At 39.0% G+C, this 23,436-nt stretch overlaps 2 protein-coding genes and 2 non-coding genes across 4 annotated transcripts; all 4 read left to right on the top strand.

Annotated features, from left to right (window-relative positions):
- The first annotated feature begins 280 nt into the window (after nt 1–280).
- Nucleotides 281–2,051, top strand: LOC111900084 (gibberellin 3-beta-dioxygenase 4). The gene is made up of 3 exons (XM_023895970.3): nt 281–999; nt 1,104–1,476; nt 1,694–2,051. Exons 1-3 carry the CDS (start codon nt 467–469, stop codon nt 1,901–1,903), a joined length of 1,116 nt encoding a protein of 371 aa, XP_023751738.1. The 5' UTR covers nt 281–466; the 3' UTR covers nt 1,904–2,051.
- A 17,466-nt stretch (nt 2,052–19,517) lies between these two features.
- LOC111900085 (protein SAWADEE HOMEODOMAIN HOMOLOG 1) lies at nt 19,518–22,683 on the top strand. The gene is made up of 9 exons (XM_023895971.3): nt 19,518–19,890; nt 21,057–21,142; nt 21,206–21,251; nt 21,341–21,521; nt 21,665–21,728; nt 21,828–21,879; nt 21,957–22,100; nt 22,248–22,367; nt 22,488–22,683. The coding sequence occupies exons 1-9, from the start codon at nt 19,828–19,830 to the stop codon at nt 22,527–22,529; spliced, it is 798 nt and encodes a 265-aa protein (XP_023751739.1). The 5' UTR covers nt 19,518–19,827; the 3' UTR covers nt 22,530–22,683.
- A 151-nt stretch (nt 22,684–22,834) lies between these two features.
- TRNAK-CUU (transfer RNA lysine (anticodon CUU)) lies at nt 22,835–22,907 on the top strand. Its single transcript has one exon. It is a non-coding gene; the product is annotated as a tRNA-Lys (tRNA).
- A 93-nt stretch (nt 22,908–23,000) lies between these two features.
- On the top strand, nt 23,001–23,073 carry TRNAK-CUU (transfer RNA lysine (anticodon CUU)). Its single transcript has one exon. It is a non-coding gene; the product is annotated as a tRNA-Lys (tRNA).
- Nucleotides 23,074–23,436: the final 363 nt, after the last annotated feature.

The following is a 23,436-nucleotide window of genomic DNA, read 5'->3' as shown; positions in this document are numbered from 1 at the left end:
AAGTGATTCTTTACTGTAACTGTATACTATTTTATAATGAATCCAATTTTAACAAGGTCGGCCTGTCTATTAGCATAAAGAGAAAAACCGGACCAACCCAACTATTGGACTGCAAAGCCCATCCCATTTAAACTAATAAGAAACAGTCGGCCCAATTGGACCGGAAACACCAGTAGGCCCTTGTCAGTATTTCGGAAGAAAACCGGGTTTTTGATTCCCGCCTTTTTAAATTCATCAGCAAAGCTTCAAAAAGGCAAAACAGAAAAAGTGTTGACTGGGCCGGAATGTGGGATTGGTTCCAGACAATCACATCATTGCTACTTCATCCTAAATTCTTTCCTTTTCATATTAAATCACTACACAAATTCTTACACATTTTTTATCTGAAAAAACCTGATTAACAACTGTTTTTTGATCGAAGATCAGGTGCCTCTGTGTGATTCCAGACAATCTTCCGATCACATCCATGGCTAATTCACCTGAATCATCGCGCCACATACTCTCAGATTTCCGTGCTCCACCACCGTCTCCAGTTGCCTCAGGCCGTCGATCTTCCGTCGCCAACGATGATGTACTCACTGAGTTTCTCCGCTCGCTTCACGTGCCTGACCTTGTCTTGCCAGATCGGGCGTTTCCTCGCCAAAATCCGAAGATCCAGAACCTACCCAAACTTGATTTTGGAGCACCAAACGTTTTTGATTTTTTGGATGATCATTTTGCGGAAGTTATTAAAGTCATCGCACAAACAGGCTGTTTTGAACTCGTCAACCATGGAATTTCCGATCGACTTTTGTCTTCCGTGATCAATTCTGGAGCCGGAGTGTTCCAGTTGCCACCGGAGAAGAAGTCTGCTGTTTCGAGGTCTGCTGAACGGTTATACGGTTTTGTTGAGTTCCATGGAGACGATAAGGAATTGAATGAAGAGTTCGTCTGGTGTAGAGACGATTCGTTGAAAACAGAGATGGAGGAAGTTTGGCCAATTCAATATTCGAATTTCAGGTAATTTAATTCATTCATTCTCATCAGCTTTTTTCTGTTGATGACTTGATTCATCGCAACATTACATCACGAAAGAAATCTGGATTACAATTGAATTTTTGCAGTGAAAAAATGGAAAACCTCATGTCTGAGATCGAAAAGATATCCGAAATTCTACTGAAATTGTTTATTGGTTCTGCTACTCCAAAATTAAGCTTCGATGATTTTGAAACGAAAGAGAAAGAAATCGATGGGTCTATATGTTACATCTACAAGCATCATCAGAATTCAGATTCAGTATCAAATGACGATCAATATATGGAGTCATTGAGATATGATGTGATCCGAATGCTGATTCGAGGATCCGAACACTCACACACACTCTGCTTTCACGTATGTGATGGATCTTCTGAGTTTCATGTTTACTCCAAGAAAGGCTGGGTTTCGTTTTTACCAGATAAGAATGCGTTGGTCATCACCATTGGCGACCAATTGCAGGTATCGTTTTGGCTAACTGGCTAAGTTTGTCTATACTATATATTTGACCAGTTATTACTTATTAATAAAATTCATGCTTACCATAATCATATCATATACAGTATAATTATAGATTATGAATGTTTTAATATATTCTAAATTTTAAAAAAAGCAACGTGCATCGGACTATTAGAAGAGTGATTTATGGGTAGTTAATTTGTTCACTAATGTGATGCAGACATGGAGTGAAGGAAAATACAAACATGTTATAGGGAGGCCAATCTTCAAAGGGGAACTAGAGAATTATATATCAATGGCTTTTCTGTATAGTCCTCCTCCACCTGTACCTAAAGACCAAAAGGACAACACGATAACATTTGGCCACCAACTCTTTTTGGTTTTGATTTTAATCCTTCTTTACAATATTTTCTCTTATATTTCTACTTAATTAACCAAACATTCATATCATTGTAAAAGTTTTTTCGTTTGTTATTATTTGGCGTCATGATAGAGAGAAATTACATTGCGTGAGGTATTTATTGTCTAATTATAAAGGAACATATATGGCTTTGTTTGAATATCTATTTTCCATACAACTAGGTTCATATTACCCCTGTTTTGCAGGGATGTAATTTGTACATTTTCTATTAAGTAGAGATCATTTTTGTAAACTTTTTTTTAGAACATACACCGTTTCTATATAAAAATCTGCGGGGATCTATTTTATAAATTATAGGGAAGCACCAAATCTTCCAACATACGAAAGTCTTAAACATATAAGCCGTTTATGTAAAAAAAAAATACATATAAGAATAGCCAAAGTACTTATTATAAAGTCCTAATAACATTATTATATTAAAACATAAGTTATACTAAAGATAGGTTAGGCGTAGTTCACTTACAACGGGTTTTTCTCAAAACCGGGGGCTTCGCTGGAGCAACGTTTCTGAGCCGAAAGGCTCTTTTCTCGGGGCTTCGGGAGCCTCAGGGCTTCCTTGGGAGTTTACCTAGACTTTAGGGGGGAGGGGGGGCTTAGAGAAAGAAACTAGAGAGAGAAAGTGAAGTTGGATGGTGTGGAGAATGAAGGGAACCCGACACCTCTATTTATAGGCTGCAAACAGCTCTACTCGTCGAGTCCATGCCACATGTCACCTTCTGGTGGCTTGCCTTGGGGAGAACGCCTTGGCCCATATTCAACCACGTCACCCGATTTCGCACAGCACCCTGTCGACTTCTAAACCCCGTAACTTTCGCATATGAGCTCCGTTTTCGACGTTATTTATATCCACGTGTAGGTAAAAACAAGATCTACAACTTTCATTTCGACTCCATTGGCTAATTCTCGACTGATCTTAAATTTAACAGTAGGAGGAGATTATATTGTTAAACGTAGCTTTGTCGAAAATACCCGATACCCGAATTACCCGTCCGATTTTTTCGGGTATCGGATAAATCGGGTATCGGGTAAATTTTTTCGGGTAATCGGGTAACCCGGTTTTTTTTAGGGTCGGGTAAAGGGTACATTGTTTGGGTTTCGGGTATACCTGAATTACCCAAATTATTTTAAAAATTCATTTTTTTAGAGCTTGTACTATATATCAGATATTTGATCACGCTTAAACTAACTATCATTATTGTAAAACATTATCTATTTTGTAACAACGTAAATTTTCAAAACAATTTTTCATTTTTAAAACATACATTTACTCATAAAATAATGTCAAAACATATTGTATCAAATGTTATCATCACAAAACATCTCCCCATAATCTCAAACATAAACTCCACAAGTGTGTGTACGAATCATGACGGCGCCTTCCCGCGCTCATCACTGGTACCTGAAACACATATCACAACAACTGTAAGCATAAATGCATAATGAGTTCCCCAAAATACCGCATACAACACATACGCCGCTCGAGGCTATAGTACGACCTTCCGATCGATGTGTCTCAACGGGACCCTCCAGTCCCGTAGCTCGTTGGATCCTCTGGTCCGGTCATAGCTCGTTGGGCCCTCTGGCCCGGTCTGTATCGTTGGACCCTTTGGTCCGGTCTATAACATCATACAACATACATATAACACATAGCACATAATCTCATACATAACACATAAGACCCTCTGGTCCACACATAATACCACTCTAGGTAACGTATAGTGAGAAGACTCACCTCGGTGTCTCGGTAAATTTCTGACTTGGTAGAAAAGTGATCTAGCCTCCGCCTAATCACATAAAGTAAATACTCTCATAAATACAAGTGTACTCAACCCTAAAAGTCAACAAGGTCAACGGTCAAACTTTGACCCGACTCGTCGAGTGCACTAGGGTGACTCGGCGAGTCTACACGTGTCCACTGACTCTCTTAGCCCCTCCTTTGGCACGTCGAGTACTTCCCCTGACTCGACGAGTTCCACCTGGCATGAATCGCAGGGCCACCCCGACTCAACTCGCCGAGTCTCAAGAACAACTCGGCGAGTTCCGCCTTGAACTCTAGTCCCCCTGACTCACCCTGACTCACCGAGTTATTCCCCAACTTGGCAAGTCCACTCGCCGAGTGATTTATGGGAAACCCTCATCCTACTTGCCGAGTCTGTTCTTCGGACTCGGCGAGTTCATGCCATGCACAAACTCCACAGGCCTCCTGAGGTCAGATCTGTTCCATATATTCATAGATCTGGCCTTCCCAAGCATGATAATCACGTAAAGTTCAGACCTTGACACTCATACAACATCAAAATGGTCTAACTTGGTGATTTAGCCCCAAAAATGACATCCCAAGCTCATGGCTCCCAAAATGACTCATAAAGATCCAAGGATCAAGGTCTCTGGACCTCTTTGGGTCCAGATCCAAGACATAAACTCGAGAAGGGACCAAATGCTCCGCTCAATCAACCTCTAAAAGGGTTAGAAAACCCTAACACTAAGAATTAACACCAAAACTGAAGAAGGTCCGAGCAAAATACCTCAATATGGTCTCTATGAGCTCAGGAATCCCCAAAATCGCACCTCCTTTAGCCTCCTCTTGCCTTGGTCACCTCCTTCTTGCAAAAACACCCACAAAAGGATCAAGAATGGCCTTTCCTTCCTCACAAACACTCTAGATCTCTTAGGGTTTCTCTCTGGGGGTTGGTGGCCGCAAATGATGGCCCTAAGACCCTTTAAATAGGTCTCAAACCCTGGAAATTAGGGTTTCATTAAATAGCATGGACTCGCCGAGTCTAGCTGTGAACTCGCATACGAATCCGCGACCATACTCGGTGAGTTTAGACGCCAACTCGCCGAGTCTCCTCAAAACACCCAAAAATAAAAGAACAAAATATAATACCTGGGAATCCAGATGTTACAATTCTCCCCCACTAGAATCAGACTTCGCCCTCGAAGTCTCACTCTGCAAACAACTCTGGATGCTGCTCCCGCATCTCACGCTCCGGTTCCCAAGTTAACTCTGACCCTTTCCGATGTTGCCACTGGACCTAGACCAGAGGCACCTCCTTGTTCCTCAAAACCTTGATCTTCCGATCCCCAATCGCCACCGGTCTCTCAACATAATTCAGGCTCGCATCCACCTGAATATCTTCTAGTGGCACCACTGCCGACTCGTCGGCTATACACTTTCGCAGCTGCGACACGTGGAAAGTGTCATGAATCTGACCCAACTCTGCTGGCAACTCCAAACGATAGGCTACCCTGCCTACCCTCGAGATTACCCTGAAAGGATGTAGTGGTGTTGATTATGATGGCATGTGCGAAATTAGAAAGATCTAGTGAATCATCATGTAAAATCAAGAACACAAGGAGTAAATAAATCTTTGTAAACTCTTATTAGATCTAGAAAGAATATACAAATGGGTTTGTACAAAGTTTCTCTCTCTAGTCTAACACTCCAAATGAATTCTCTTACATAATGGGAGTCACTCACATCCTATTTATAGGAAAGACTCAACCCATTTACACATACAAGAGGGTAAGCCTAAAACACTACATCCAAGAGTGACTTTGCACCCTAACATTCTCCCCCTCAAAGTTAGGATTTGATGTCCGGCTTCAATCTCCAACGAGCTAGCGCGATCAAGACCAAACTCCCCCTCGAAGTAACATCGGTCTTCAAATCCACAAATGAATATTCGACAAACCCGAGAAGCTTCGAATACCCATCATTCTCCCCCTTTTTATAATCAAAAAATGATTATAAAACCCATTAAGGGTGAGAAGCGCCCGAGGAATAGTCTTCACGATACTCCCCCTTGATGTGTAGCAAAAATGAATCACCAAAAATCTTGCACGGAAAAACAATCACGAAAAAGCGACACAAAAATTTCCAATTTATGAAATTTTTTGACTTTTTGGGTGAAAGTTGCAAGATTTTTCAAAAACCGGGTATAAATTGTCACTTTCTGAAACTTACAGGAACCCGTTGCGCCAAAAACAACCAAATATGCGAAATTCTCCCCCATTTGTGAAACTGGATAGAAAATGTAAATTCTCACAAACTGCAGGGACCAGAATTGAAAATTCTGCAATTTCTCAGCTTTTATTACCCATTTGCGAAGTTGGGTATAAACTGCCAATATTACAAAACTGCAGGGACTCTTTTCGAAACTTCTGTTTTCTTCCCCAATTCACGTTATACAGATCGATCGCTTCGCACGTTCCTTACAAACGCTTCGCATAATAATCTTTCGCACATCGACTTCAACAGATGCAAATGAACAACTTTCGCATATTGAAACATGGATGCGAAACGATTTTGATATTCACTCATATGCGAAAATACAAACTCAATCATCTGAAACCAGTGTCGACTCCAAAATCTTGAGACCTTTCGCAATATCAAAATCAAAATACCAACATTGAATACTCGATTTCTATCCCAACACGAACTATTTCAAATCAAACTCGACTCCAATGAGTTCCATCTATTCAGACCATTGGACCTTAAGCTATTGGATTTAGACACTCAAATCCAAAACGCAATTTCAAATGCGAATATGAGCATCACACGTCGACATTTCTTTTCAAAGAATTCATCATAAATCGAAATCACCAGGTACACATCGATCTTCTTCCAACCATAAACGATTGATGCGAATGATCTCAAACAGCCTTCCCATTTGACATCAAACAAACCATTTACGCAATTCACTTCGTTATCCAACCCTCTTATATTGATTTCGCTATCAACCATTGATCGATCATATCAGTTCTCAGTTCTTTCCCATCCATCGTTTCCAATCGATTTATAGAGTTCGTCATGAAGAACACAACTCATCCAAATTCGAAATTAAAGTCAAAATTGAACTTGATTTCGACACACACACACACACACTCAAAACAACTTGTCTCTATCGATTTCATCTACCAGTTCATCATTTCATCACACAATCATCGACTTTGACTTTTTCACAGTTTGACTTTTCAAAGTCAAAGATCAAGAAACACCAAATTGATGATTCTCATAACAAATTTGAGATCAAAATAGGATTGTTTCAACTGTTCTTCATATCCTCTTCACAAAATTTCAAAGTTCTTGTAAGGTATTCATCAAAATCAAAGAATTGATTTGACGATTTCTACCCTATGACATGAAGCAAATCGATTTCATCATATACAAATCATTTGAAATCGAATCTCACAACCAACAATCATTGATTATTAGGAACAAAGAGATGAAAGCGGAACTCAAGAACAAACGTGTAATTAGATGCGTTACTTGTACAATCGAAACGTACAACTCATATAAGCATATGACGATGATGCTTATCGAATGGATTTAACGAGTTGTGATGCTCACAGTTTAAAGAAGTTGAATCAAACACTTTTGGGCTAAAAAAATGTGAACAGTAACGAATTATGTGATTTGGGCTCAAGATTAAATCAAAACAAAATTAAATGTTTGATTTGGGCTTGATCTAAAAAAAATATTGTTGGATCACCAATGGTGTTGAAATGAATTTGATCCAACGAGACAAATCGATCAAAAATGAAAAACGAAAAATATGAATCGAAATCATGGACGTTTTGGAATCCATTTGAGAATTTGAGTTACCTTTTTCACGAATCGAGATCCATTTTCAACGAATGAATCAAATTTGGAAGATCTTGGTTCTTTTGTCGGAATGAGAAAATCTCCAAATCGAACATTGTACCACCCACCATGCGAGATGTACAGCTCGTTCTTCGTGTTCTTCATGTTCTTCAACGATCCAAGAACATCTTCAAAAGAACCACCAACACTTTTGGGTTTTGACTTCAAATTCAACGCAACACTTGGAGATTGTTGCTTTGGAACCCAAATTTGTTTAAAGGATTTCGGCTTCACAACATTTAACGATTTTTGTGAGTAAACCCGCTTGTTTTTGCGATTGATCTTCTTCTTCTTTTTCTTTCTCATCTTTTTGCATCTTGAAGACTTGACTTCATGAACAAACCCACTTTCCACAACATCAACTTTGTGAGTTTGAATCAAATCTTTTGGAGTTTGATACTTGTGATTTTCTTGGATCACCGGCTTCCGATAAAGAATCATTCCTTCAAACGAATCACAAGAACACAAAATATCATCGGTTTGAACTCCAATCGAGCAAAAAAACTTTTTCATCATGAGAATCAACTTGAACTCCTTTTTCTTGAACATCAAGAACATCACATTGAACTCCATTGTCAAGAACTTCAACAAACTTAAGAGCACGAAGATCATCTGGGTCTTCAACAAGAGAAACATATTTCTTATTGAACAAATCTCTTTCTTCTCCTTCCTTTTGATTTCTACTACGAACTAATATGGACAAGGCAATTTTATTCAACCATGCAATCTTACAAAGTGGTTGAAATACCAAGCTTCCATGATCATCCTTCAAACCTCCATAAGAAACCATATTACCCCATGAAATCAATTTGCTTAACACCAACCCATAAAACTAATCTTCATTGACTTTGTATTTGATATCTTCAATGATCACAATCCAAGAAACATATGGAAAATCCACCATGATCACAAAAACTTGAAGAATTCTAGAGAGAGAAAGTGATTTTGAATGGGTTTTCTAAAGAGAGAAAGCAAAAATCACTTGAATTCTAGTGAAGAAAATCGAATTATGAATAGAATCAAAGATGAATTCGATTTCTAGAATCCAAAAACTCTCTAAAACACAAAGATCCAATATCATAAAATGAATCACCAAATCAAGAAAGCCATCAAGGATCAATTCTTGATCAAATCAAGAACACCCGCTCTGATACTAATTGTAGTGGTGTTGATTATGATGGCATGTGCGGAATTAGAAAGATCTAGTGAATCATCATGTAAAATCAAGAACACAAGGAGTAAATAAATATTTGTAAACTCTTATTAGATCTAGAAAGAATATACAAATGGGTTTGTACAAAGTTTCTCTCTCTAGTGTAACACTCCAAATGGAATCTCTTACATAATGGGAGTCACTCACTTCCTATTTATAGGAAAGACTCAACCCATTTACACATACAAGAGGGTAAGCATAAAACACTACATCCAAGAGTGACTTTGCACCCTAACAAAGGACCAATATATCGGGGCCCCAACTTGCCCCTCTTCCTGAATCGGATCACTCCTTTCCAAGGAGAGATCTTCAGGAGCACAAAGTCGCCGACCTGAAACTCGAGCTCGGACCGGCGTTTGTCCGCATAACTCTTCTGACGACTCTGAGCGGTCAACAACCTCTGTATGACCTGTTGGATCTGCTCTGTCGTCTGAAGCACAATATCGGTACTACCCATCACACGCTGCCCTACCTCTCCACAGCAAATAGGGGTCCGACACCTCCTCCCATACAACAGCTCAAAGGGCGGCATGCCAATGCTCGAATGATGGTTGTTGTTGTAAGAAAACTCTGCCAAGGGAAAATACGTGTCCCAACTCCCGCCGAAATCCAACACACATGCTCGGAGCATGTCCTTGAGCGTCTGAATCGTCCGCTCACTCTGCCCGTTAGTCTGTGGGTGGTATGCGGTACTAAAATGCAGTTTCGTACCCAATTCCTCATGAAACTTCTTCCAGAATCTAGAAGTGAAACGTACATATTGATCTGAGACAATCGAGATCGGCACTCCATGTCGCGATACCACCTCTCTCACGTACATCTCTGCCAACCTTTCCACGGAAGAGCTCTCACTGATGGCCAGGAAGTGAGCACTCTTCGTCAATATGTCCACAGTCATCCAAATTGCATCGACACCCCTCGCGGTCCTTGGCAATTTGGTGATGAAATCCATGGTAATCTGTTCCCATTTCCACTCGGGAATCTCTAATGGCTGCAGCTTACCATGTGGACGCTGGTGCTCGGCCTTCACCCTGCGACATGTCAAGCATCTCTCTACAAACCATGCGACATCCCTCTTCATACAGGGCCACCAATATTCCTTTTTCAGGTCCAAATACATCTTAGTGGCTCCGGGATGGTTCGAGAATTTCGATCGATAAGCCTCTTCCATCAAAATGGTACGCGTTCCGCCCACAGACGGTACCCAAATCCGACCCTAAAATGTCATAAGCCCGCGGCTATCGGTAACGAATTCCGATACCAGCCCGACAACTCGTTCTCTCTTCTGGCTTTCTGGCTTCACAGCCTCAGCCTGGGCCCCACGAATAGCATCCAACACCGGGGTCATCACTATCAATCTTAAACAAACATCTCGTATTGGGGCGCCCTCCGCCCTACGGCTCAGTGCATCGGCTACAACATTAGCCTTGCCCGGGTGGTACAGGATCTCATAATCATAATCCTTGACCACGTCCAACCACCTCCACTGGCGCATATTCAGGTTGGGCTGATCCATCAAATACTTCAAGCTCTTGTGGTCCGTGTATATCGTACACCGAACCCCATACAGATAATGTCGCCAGATCTTGAGGGCGAACACTACCACTCCCAACTCCAAATAATGAGTGGGATATCTCGACTCATGAGGCTTAAGCTGCCTTGATGCATATGCTATCACGTGACCCCTCTGCATAAGCACCAATCCCAATTCGGATATCGATGCATCACAAAATACCACAAAATCCTCCATCCCTTCCGGAAGGGCTCACACTGGGGCTTCGCATAATTTTTGGTGAAGTGTCTCGAACGAGGTCTGCTGCTCCGGACCCCAAGAAAACGCAACACCCTTCCGGGTCAACTTGGTGAGTGGCACGGTGATCTTGGAGAAATCCTTAATAAATATCCGATAATAGCCGGCCAAACCCAGAAAGCTCCTGATCTCGGTGGGTGATCTCGGCACCTCCCACCTCATAACCCCCTCAATCTTGGCCAGATCGACCAATATCCTATTCTGGTTAACGAGATGCCCAAAAACCGAACCTCTCGTAGCCAGAACTCACATTTGGAGAACTTGGCATAAAGCCTCTCCGATCTCAGGATTCCGAGGGTCTCCCTCAAATGCTCCTCATTCTGCTCTCTGGATCTCGAATACACCAATATGTCGTCGATGAATACGATCACTGAGCAATCCAACATCGGTCTGCACACCCTGTTCATGAGATCCATGAACACCGCCAGTGCATTGGTGAGTCCAAAAGACATCACCACGAACTCGTAATGCCCATAACGAGTCCGAAATGTTGTCTTCTGGGCGTCCTCCTCCCGCACCCTCACCTGATGATACCCAGACCTCAAATCGATCTTGGAGAACCAAGATGCTCCCTGCAACTGATCGAACAAATCGTCGATCCTCGGCAACGGGTAACGGTTCTTGATCGTTAACTTGTTCAACTCCCGATAATCAATGCACATCCAGTGCGAACCATCCTTCTTTTTGACAAAGAGAATAGGCGCCCCCCATGGCGAACTGCTCGACCTGATGAACCCCTTCCCCAGCAGCTCCTGGAGCTGCAAGGATAACTCCTGCATCTCCGGAGGCGCAAGGCGATAAGGCGCCTTGGCGATAGGCGCAACTCCCGGAACCAATTCAATACCGAACTCTACCTGCCTCTCCGGAGGCACACCCGGCAACTCCTCTGGAAACACATCCGGAAACTCACACACTATCGGAAACTCATCAACTGACTTCGGTCTTTCTGAATCAACCCTCGCATCCATCACATATGCCACAAATCCCTTACAGCCCTGCTGTAAACTCTGCCTTGCTCTGGCAACCGAGCAAAATGCTGACCCTGTACGTGTACCCTCTTCGTACATCGTAAGAACTCCCCCACTAGGGTCTCGAATCGTCACCAATTGACGTTCGCAGTCTATCACAGCTCCATATCGGCTCAACCAATCCATACCCACTATAACACACACGTCCCCCATCGTGATCGGAACCAGATCTATCGGAAACTCCACACCGAAGATCTCAAGGACACATCCTCGAATCACATCTGAAGCATACACTGCTCGCTCATCAGCTATGGAAACTCGCAGAGGCCGATCCAACGCCTCTCGACGGATACTAATGTGCTGACTAAATGCTACGGAAACAAACGACCGACTCGCACCCGAGTCAAATAATACCAAAGCAGGCACATAACTCACAAGAAAAGTACCTACGCATATCATCATATAAGCATAAAAACTCAACTCAAATAAAAGATGAATAGAGAATACATACCAACCATAACATCGGGCGCCGCGCGGACCTCTTCCGCAGTCAGCTGAAATGCTCTCCCACGAGCCTTCGGGGCCTCGGCCTTCACCGGCCGAACCTCGGTAGCCTTAGCAGCAGGCGCTGACCCCTGAAGAAGTTGAGGGCACTCGTCCTTCTGATGGCCGGTCTGGTTGCAATAAAAGCAAACCGAAAATCCCTTGGGGCAATCCCTCGCGATATGCCCCTCCTTCCCACACTTGTAGCATACTCCAGCCCTGCACGACCCCTCGTGACTCTTATCGCACTTCCCACAAGTGCGACCCTTCACGCCCCCAGATCTCGAATCGGCGGGTCTAGCCCTCTTGGCTGCCGGCTGAGACTGAGCCAGCCGTCGATCCACCCTCTGTGACTCGACCTCCTCCCTGGCCTGAGTCTCCAACTCAATCTCCCTCTTTCGGGCATTTGCCTGGAGCTCAGCAAATGTCCGGTAAGTCGAGTTCGCCACGAACTCCCGAATATCTCTCCTCAGCACACTCAGATAACGGCTCATACGAGCCTGCTCAGAAGACACCTGCTCAGGGCAAAACATCGCCCTCTCATGGAACTTCCTGGTGATCACTGACACAGAATCAGTACCCCGCTTGAGGGTCAAGAACTCCTGAATCAACCGTTCCCTCTCCACCGGGGGAACATACTCCTCTCTGAACATAGCGGTGAACCTCTCCCAGGTCACCTCTGAAATCTCAGCCAAAGTGAAATTCGCCGTCACGAACTTCCACCAATCCTTCGCTCCCAAGCGGAGCTGGTTCAGGGCGAACCGAACCCTCAAGTGTTCTGGACAAGAACACGTATAGAAACATCCCTCGATGTCAGAGGTCCATCTCATAGCGGTAATCGGGTCCTGCGTCCCATCAAACTCTGGTGGCTTCGTGTTGCTGAACTCCCGAAACAACAATGAGTCATCTCGCTGAGGTCTGGCAGCAGCAACAGCAGCAGTAGCTGTAGTTGTAGCAGCCGCAGTTAGCACGGCATACCGCTCATCAAAAGTCTCAATCAATGTGGTCTTGATGTCCCCAAACATCTCAGGAATCTCAGCCCGGATGGCAGCAACCACCTCCTCATGAATCAATCGACGGATCTCCTCGTCGATGACACCACTGCTCTCAAGTGTGTGTCGAGTCCCAACCACGATGCCTCTTAAATACAACAAAAATTATTAGAGACTCGATCGAGCATACTCATAGTCGATGACACAACCCTACTTATCCTCCGTTGTCCAAAAGATTCTTACTTGGAATGCCCACTGATCCGGTGTCTTCAGTAGTACGGGCCCAATACTACTGATCACACCGCATCAACATTCACTCCAAGTCCTCCTCCTTGGATCTTGGATTACAAGTACTCTATTCTCATGAGCTCCTAACTACTATCTACTCGCTCTCAAAGCATCTCAGCAGCAGAAATCTCCTAGGCTAAGGCATCACAAATCAGGACACTCTAGTCCTAATATGTATACCTAGCCTACGCTAGCATGCATAATGTAACATAACATATATCATAACACATAATGTAAGGGTACTTTTGGGGATTCACCGTTCGGGCGCTGACTGATCGTACACACGGCTCAACTCTGTTTTTCTCAAAACTCTTTTTACTCTTTTAAAAAATTTTACTTCATTATCAAAATTTTCCTCAAATCCTCAGTTTGAGTTCAGATACGCCCGAAGGTGCATCCGAATCCCTCAAACCAAGGCTCTGATACCAACTTGTAACAACGTAAATTTTCAAAACAATTTTTCATTTTTAAAACATACATTTACTCATAAAATAATGTCAAAACATATTGTATCAAATGTTATCATCACAAAACATCTCCCCAGAATCTCAAACATAAACTCCACAAGTGTGTGTACGAATCATGACGGCGCCTTCCCGCGCTCATCACTGGTACCTGAAACACATATCACAACAACTGTAAGCATAAATGCATAGTGAGTTCCCCAAAATACCGTATACAACACATACGCCGCTCGAGGCTATAGTACGACCTTCCGATCGATGTGTCTCAGCGGGACCCTCCAGTCTTGTAGCTCGTTGGACCCTCTGGTCCGGTCATAGCTTGTTGGGCCCTCCGGCCCGGTCTGTATCGTTGGACCCTTTGGTCCGGTCTATAACATCATACAACATACATATAACACATAGCACATAATCTCATACATAACACATAAGACCCTCTGGTCCACACATAATACCACTCTAGGTAACGTATAGTGAGAAGACTCACCTCGGTGTCTCGGTAAATATCTGACTTGGTAGAAAAGTGATCTAGCCTCCGCCTAATCACATAAAGTAAATACTCTCATAAATACAAGTGTACTCAACCCTAAAAGTCAACAAGGTCAACGGTCAAACTTTGACCCGACTCGTCGAGTGCACTAGGGCGACTCGGCGAGTCTACACGTGTCCACTGACTCTCTTAGCCCCTCCTTTGGCACGTCGAGTACTTCCCCTGACTCGACGAGTTCCACCTGGCATGAATCGCAGGGCCACCCCGACTCAACTCGCCGAGTCTCAAGAACAACTTGGCGAGTTCCGCCTTGAACTCTAGTCCCCCTGACTCACCCTGACTCACCGAGTTATTCCCCAACTTGGCAAGTCCACTCGCCGAGTGATTTATGGGAAACCCTCATCCTACTTGCCGAGTCTGTTCTTCGGACTCGGCGAGTTCATGCCATGCACAAACTCCACAGGCCTCCTGAGGTCAGATCTGTTCCATATATTCATAGATCTGGCCTTCCCAAGCATGATAATCACGTAAAGTTCAGACCTTGACACTCATACAACATCAAAATGGTCTAACTTGGTGATTTAGCCCCAAAAATGACATCACAAGCTCATGGCTCCCAAAATGACTCATAAAGCTCCAAGGATCAAGGTCTCTGGACCTCTTTGGGTCCAGATCCAAGACATAAACTCGAGAAGGGACCAAATGCTCCGCTCAATCAACCTCTAAAAGGGTTAGAAAACCCTAACACTAAGAATTAACACCAAAACTGAAGAAGGTCCGAGCAAAATACCTCAATATGGTCTCTATGAGCTCAGGAATCCCCAAAATCGCACCTCCTTCAGCCTCCTCTTTCCTTGGTCACCTCCTTCTTGAAAAAACACCCACAAAAGGATCAAGAATGGCCTATCCTTCCTCACAAACGCTCTAGATCTCTTAGGGTTTCTCTCTGGGGGTTGGTGGAAGAAACCACTGGTTTCGCTTGGTGGGCCGGGAATGCCGCAAATGATGGCCCTAAGACCCTTTAAATAGGTCTCAAACCCTGGAAATTAGGGTTTCATTAAATAGCGTGGACTCGCCGAGTCCACTCATGAATTCACCGAGTCCAGCTGTGAACTCGCATACGAATCCGCGACCATACTCGGCGAGTTTAGACACCAACTCGCCGAGTTTCCTCACAACACCCAAAAATAAAATAACAAAATATAAAACCTGGGAATCCGGATGTTACATATTTATTATGACAATATGACACTAACAATATTAAAAGTAATTGTTTATATATCATCATGTTCTTTAAAACTTAACTGTTTTCTAGATTATAGTTTTTATTGCAACTAACAAACTCATTATCTTGACGAAACTTCAGAACATGGCAAAACTTATGGCTACAATTATCTTAAACATTTTAAACTTTTAAATTAAGATCTTTAAGTATTTGTTTTTTTTAACATCTTATTAGATTAGATTAAGTTGTTAAAAAATCACGTGATATCTTAGGTATTATTGACTAAAAAATCTCAATGTTCAAAGCTTGAGTAACTTCGTTTATGTCTCGTTTGTTTATATAAACAAGACTAATAAAGCACGACGTATTTATTTCATTAAATTTATTTTCAGGTGAAATTCAAAAAAAATATATATATTTCAGGCAATACCTGAATTACCCAAACCCGATACCCGAATTACCCGAATTTAGTTTGGGTAGGGTAACGGGTATTTTTTCTAACATAAAAAACCCGAATTACCTGAAACCCGAAAAATTACCCGATCAACACCCCTATTAATGAGATCTTCAACTCTCATTTAGGTCGCGTAGGCCAAAAACCGCTCGAACTAAAATTCGAGTTTCAGGTCGTGCACTGCTATGTCAAATCTTAGAAAAATTAATAACTTCCTCATACGATTTCAGATTTGGGCGTTCTTTTTATGGATGTTCTCGGTTTAACATATTCTATGAATTTTGTTTAGATTACTAAGTCCAAAAAGTATTATATCGTAAATTCACTATTTACGCTTCCCGGTGTCGTGCCGGTTCCGTCGCGAAACTTCGACGAGTCATAACTTCTTCGTTATAACTCAGATTTCGGCGTTCTTAATATATATGGAATCCTTGTTTCGACCACTACAACTTTATGTAAAGATATCGGGCTTATCTCATACTTTAATTTTGACGCTTATTTTTATCCTTTATTTATTATATATTTATAAATAAGTAATAAGCACATAAATGCACATAATTCACATAATTCTCAAATATTTCATCATTATTACTTCAAAAAGAGTTACAATAGTTGACCTAGACTACTACATCATCTATTAATGCCTAGTTACGAAACCCGGACGTTACAACTACAATGTAAATAATTATGATTTTTGGTTGGTTGAAAAAGTTTAAATTTTTATGAATTTTTACGAATGTTACAAGGTTGAGATCGAACCTGACATTGCCTTTTGATGATCGAGTATGGCTGGTTTAAGAGGTTTTGGTTCTTTTAAAACCATTTCGTAGTGGTATCTTCCAATGTATTTACTTGAAACGATTTTTATGAATGCTTCATAACATCCCAAAACTCAAAAGGTTTGAAAATACCCTTCGTCTCTTTCCATAAAAGTTCTTGAGTTTTAGTTACCATTTGTACAATTTAGCTGTTGTCGCTTCAAGTTGATGAACAAATCATTGACCTCCATTACAGTTTTGTTGGTGTTCCTCGATTTTGATTAAATTTGATATTTTGTTTGGTTGTTGTGTTTCATTATTTGGCAAGAAAACATTTCCATACTTTCTTATAAAAAGAAGTTCCACTTTGATTGTCACAAGCCGCAAAGTCTTCCGAAATATCAAACAATGATTGTGTCAATGCCATCTCTTCTTTTTGGGTCGATGGTATATTTAGGGCCTTACATTTTTTGTTTGGGTTGTGTTGAGGATAGGATACACCATCAGAATCAGTTGAGGAATCAATTTAGTGTTAGAGTTGGGATTGGAATTGAGTTCTTTGAATTGTCCCAAATGGATTAAAATTGGATTGGGGTATGGATCAGATTTGGGATTGGGATTAGAAATGAGATTGGGATTGGGATTGAAATTGGTTTGGTCCATATCGATTATAAAATGGATCATTTTTGTCACAATGAAACACTGTTGGTGAAAAGATCGGACGATCCATTTGAGGTTGGTCAACGGTGATGAAGGATTTAGAGAACAAGTGTTTGTAGTTTTTTTTCTTGTTTATTCTTGGAGTTTTTTGATTGCTTAGAGAAGATGTTTTTAAGCTTGAGTATGGATGGTTTAAGGAAAGTAATTTGAATTGTGAATGTTAGAGTATGGTAAAATATGAAGGTCGATGTTAGTATTTATATCGGTTACACTTGTGTAAAATTTTTGATTTTTTTTCCCAATTTTTTGGTTTAAAACAACTAGTTTTTATTGGAAATGAGGTAAAAAACTAAAAATTTCTTTCTCACTTGTTGTCGTTGGGAGATACCGAACTCGACATTTTGTGCAAGTGGAATGGTGTTTGTCAAGGCCACTCAACAATGAAGATGCCACAACCTTAGTCTTAGACTTAGAACTCATTATGATGTCACATGGCTCTCTTAGATTTGGAAACTCACAATGGTCAGGTGAAATGATCTATTGTTCCCAAAACACCTTTAGACCCTCACCTTAATCATCTATTTCATGGATGAATCAAATAGGAATACCATATGAAAATACTATTTTCTTAAAATTCATGTTGTCATCTTGAATTGAAATACCATGTATGTACGTACTATTGTAATCGCGCTATGATGATTATTTGAATCCAAAACAGATTAAGAATTTATGTATATATATTTTTAAGTAATTGAAGATGTTGTGGTAAAATTATTTAATACATAATAGGGAAAATGACTTGCGAGAGCAATTACTTTTTCATCTTGTTCACGTTTAGGTAACTTCATTTTTTGTACACATTAGACTATTTAACTTGTTAAATGATCAAATATATAAAAAAAAAAGTTGTCTAAATGTGAACAATTATTTATTTATTATTTTTTTTACAAATTTCTTAAGAATTTTTTTTAATTTCTTACAACATTTTTATGATATATATTTTTTCCTATAGGTTTTTCTAATACTTTTGCTTATATATATATATATATATATATATATATATATATATATATATATATATATATATATATATATATATATTTTAAACTTTTTTTTCATATAAATTTAGTACAAGTGCTTTTAGACCAAATATTTTATAAATGTTTTAAATATTTCTTACATTTTTTTATATTTTGATACAATTTTTTTATAAATTTCATACATTTATTTATAAACTTTTTTTACAACATTTTAAAGTGTTTCACAGATTTGTTATGATAATTTAATATTTTTTCATAACATTTTAAAATAGTTTCGTTAAATACTAGTTTAAAACCTTGTATTAAAAAAATTAAAAGTTTATAAACTTCTAATTAAAAAGTATTAAAAAGTTGGAATAATTTTAAAACATTTACATTATATAGATTTTTTTTGTTTTTTTATTTGCTAAGTACTATTTTCTTTTTATTTTTTTAAAGACCCTCCATATTTATTGTTACATATTTAATTTACTTAATTTTCTTGTTAGATACTACTTACTTTAAAAATATTGTATATGCTTAAAAACAAAAGAAAAAAAATTATAAGAGGTGATATAAAATATTTCACAAAACAAAAAGATAATTATTAATTAAAAGATAACGTTTAAAATTGATCAATAGTTAATTAATATTTAAGAAATTATGAATATTTTAAAAATAATATTTGAAAAAAAATAATACAGACAAATATGAAAAATAAAATATCTATTAAAAATGAGAAAAATGACTTATTAAGATAATGAACTTTTTGCTTTGTTTACATTTAAACAAACTTAGTTTTTTTATACAAATTGAACAATTTAACTTGTTATTTTTGTTCACCTATTGTTATTGTCTAGCCGGTGACAATGACAATATAGAAACAAATATAAAAAAATTAATTGGTCATATATATATAAAATTAAAAAGTTATATAAATGTGAATAAAACCATAAAAATATTACCTGATAAGTTATTTTTCACTGCATAATAATTTCCTTAATATTCTACAATTTAAATTATATTGTTTATCAACATTAAATAAAAAAGAGGTTACAGTAGTAATTTAGTAAAACTGAAAATGTAAAAGTGATTGATAGCGTTACACCAAACACCACCAACGCTGAAAATGTCGATGTATGAGCAGGAGCGCGGTGATCGAAGCTACACTGTCCCACTGTAGGGGTTCATCAGAGAATCAGGAACCCTAGCTCAAATCCATAGCGATATTTTAACTCAAATTAAGGTCAGTCGCAGTGATGATCAACAAAGAAGACGGAGACAAAAGCTGCCGAATGACTGCTACTGTTAAACACATATCTACCGCCTTCAATTCATAAATTACTTATAAACATCGTTGTTAACCTTTAAATTCCGCCACTACCGGACACCGAACCGATCAACGATGACTAGTGAACCGATGGACACTACAGAAACAGAGAATGTTTCTGAATTTACACTTGCCGAGGTATCGCCTCTTCTTAAAAATCCATGTCTACTTATGTGTCAGTGCGCGCTGTCTGCATGTTGCTAATAGAAAGTATTAGCTCTCGTATACAAAAGTTTGGATAAATCATATAGCTAATTTATTGGGTAAACCTTTTCAGAAATGTGATGTATTTGTCGAATTTTTCTACGACTGTTCAGAGTTTATGCCAATTGTTGTGGATGTAGTACACCATATGCTTTACCTGTTTGATAAAAAAATGTTAAATTTTGATCGTTCATGCTTTAGTTGAGGCAGGGGTTTTTGTTTTAACTTTTTTTCTGAATGATTGTGGGAAATTATTATTTTGATGCCGATTTGTAATTTGCAACAAAATCACTTTGACATGAACATAAGGGTAATTCCAGTATCAAGCCGTGTCTTGGTGGATCAAACTTAAGATTTCACAGCTTAGGACATATCACATATAGTTTAATAAATGATATGAAATGACTATTGTAATCACCTTTTAGTGAACAAGATCACTCCTCCGTGCCCAAAGAAAATGACTTTCGATTTCAAGTAGACTTTCAGTAAACTAAAATTGTTATGCATTCCAAAACTCTGAAAAAATTCACCTTATTAAACTCTATAGAGAACTGTGGCCTTAATTTTGTAACATAATCCATTTGTAATTTTTTTCTCAGGGTCTTTATACCCCCATTGTGATTTGTGAAGGTTTCTGTGATTAGGGATCACCAAAACTTCACAAATGATTGCCTTAAATCTAATTCATATAATCATATATAACACCTTGGATGTGAATTGTGATTGATTAGCTCCTTATATCTCAAAAAGCCGAGGGAGGGTTTTTGTTAGTTATTGTATGGTAATGTGGATTTGAATGGTTATTTGGGTTTGTATGCTACAGTTATTTCCTAACATAGGTCCTTAAACATAATATACATTATCATTATTGGTAAATGTTTATCAGTATTAGTAGTATTATAGTATTCATCTCATTCTAACATGGTAAGAGACAAGAATATTCGAGAATGCAAAGTTGTTGAACTCACATGACACATCCAATAAAAGAGGAATACATATACACATCTACCTGATAGAAGTTGATGCAAATGTGGGATGTGAATATGTTATTTACACTTTATATAAGATATTACATTCTCATTTCTCTCTCCATTTGGCAGATCCTGGAAATGGAAAACTTATACAGGAAAAGGGGTAAAGAAGTACAACAACAGGAGTTCTGTGAAGAACTTGCAACCAAATTCAGGTAAAAATTTTGTTAAAACTTTGCATAGCTTGTTCTTGTTCTAACCTTTTCTCTCTCACACAGTTGCTCAGGTAATAGAGATGGAAAATCTAGCATAACATGGGACCAAGTTAGTTTTACACATTCTTTTACTTATCTAATCCTTTTTATCTACTCCCTACACACACAAATGACCATGTTTTTGTCTTCCTTGCATAGGTACACACCTGGTTCCTTGATAGACAATTATTTTCAGCTGTTAAGAGTAAAACTCCAGTGGCCCATTCAAATGAAGTGCCAAAACAGCCTGCAATCATAAACTCTTCTCCAAATGCTCTAAAAAATCTTGTGGCCTTGTCAAAAGCTTGGGCTGCATCTGAAAAACCTAAAACACCCAAAGGTTCATTTCATCTCTCTCTTTCTCATCAAGCATGAAACTAAAAAAGAAAACATCTATTAATTAACTGTTACAGATTTCTTTAATATGCATGATTTTTTGCTTCTGGAAAAGTATTATGCTTCATTCATATGATTCTTCTACAGCTCAAAGAGTGGCAGAACTTTCAGATTTGATTTTTGAAGCCTTGTCAGCAAAGGATTGTGCTTGGTGAGTAACTGTAAATATATTTGATGTATCCTTTTTATAGGTAAAGGTAATTACCATGTGAAGTGGCTATGAGTAAAAATTTCCTCACTAACTTTTCAGGTATGATGTTGCTGCTTTCACTAATTTCAGAGTTCTTTACCATGGCGAGCTCGTAAGACCTCACAATTGTGTAATTATGAATCAGGGGCAATCTTGTCTTTATTTAAGTTTTTTTTTTGAAATGTGCAGGAAGTTCGTGTGAGATTTTCTGGTTTTAGTCATGATCAAGATGAGTGGGTGAATGTAAGAAAGGGACTTCGTGAGAGGTCAATACCCTTGGTGCCTTCAGAATGTCACAAAGTCAAAGTTGGTGATCTTTTGCTATGCTTCAGGGTATGCTTTACATATATATCTCTTTTCCTTATAGTATTGTTTATTAGTAGAAATGTGCAAGATGGTTGCTAAAAAGTACATTAACTTATTTTCATAGTTTTATACCAATACAATATGATCATATTATTTGTTGATGTTGATTTACAGGCAAATGAAGATCATGCACTTTATTCTGATGCACAACTCCTACGTGTTGAAAGGCAGCTGCATGATACAGATAGTTGCACATGTGCCTTTCTTGTTCGCTTTGAGTATGATAATGCTGAGGTAAATAAAATAAATTTCACTTATTGTAGAAAAGGAATTTCAACGCACTTAAATTTTATTTCTTATTTGGTTTATGGTTGTGCTCTTTTTTCTTTTTTCTAATTTGTCTCGTTTAAACAGGTGGAAGTTCATTGCAGCGAGATTTGTCGCAGGCCATCATGAAGATGTATGTTACTTTGGTTGGTAGACATTATTATGTTGTCATGAAACATGATGCTAGTGATTTGGATTACATTATGTGGTTAATTGGTTGTTGTGACTTTTAAGTATTGAGATAATTTATTATATATATATTTTTAATATTAGTATTTTTAAAGGACAGAGTACAAAGCTAAATTATGGTACAAGTAAAAGTATTTACTTAGTTTTGTTGTAATAAATATACGAAACTGAATGCTCGTAGGCAGCTAACAAATACTTGGAATAATTCTAGTTCAATAGCACTAGCTCAATTTCACCTACATGTAGCCCGTCTAGCTCAGTTGGTAGAGCGCAAGGCTCTTAACCTTGTGGTCGTGGGTTCGAGCCCCACGGTGGGCGGTTAATGTTTTTGTGTAAGTTGTTTAATTTTCTTTTTAGCTCAGTGTTACTATTTTTAATACATTAATTTTTTGTTTATAAATTTAACAAACGGCCCGTCTAGCTCAGTTGGTAGAGCGCAAGGCTCTTAACCTTGTGGTCGTGGGTTCGAGCCCCACGGTGGGCGTATTTAATTTTCCGACATCAGTTTTTGAATTAGGAAACCCAACTAAAAACTGAAAATAAATTTTAGGTTAAAATTTAAATAGATCGATTTCTTTTGTTCTTTTTCCGATTTAGGTCCGCTACAAAGAATATGAATCCATTTTCATACGCTTGAATCCAATGCATTTGTAGAAGATAGATATATAAACAACCTTTAAACAGAAAAAGTTGGTATTCAACTTCTGTGTTTTTGTTAGAATGTGAACCACTTGAAGCCACATGTCTGGAATATTTTGTAATTCCTAGTTTCCTACAGTATATGATTAGCAATAAATCTTTTATCTGGTAGCAACGATGTATTAACAATTCAAATTACGACTTCAAT

This window comes from Lactuca sativa, chromosome 1 (assembly GCF_002870075.4).
Source record: "Lactuca sativa cultivar Salinas chromosome 1, Lsat_Salinas_v11, whole genome shotgun sequence".
In the NCBI taxonomy this organism is placed as follows: domain Eukaryota; kingdom Viridiplantae; phylum Streptophyta; class Magnoliopsida; order Asterales; family Asteraceae; genus Lactuca; species Lactuca sativa.
Note: the sequence above shows the minus strand (reverse complement) of the source record. Positions and strands in the feature narration are given on the sequence as shown.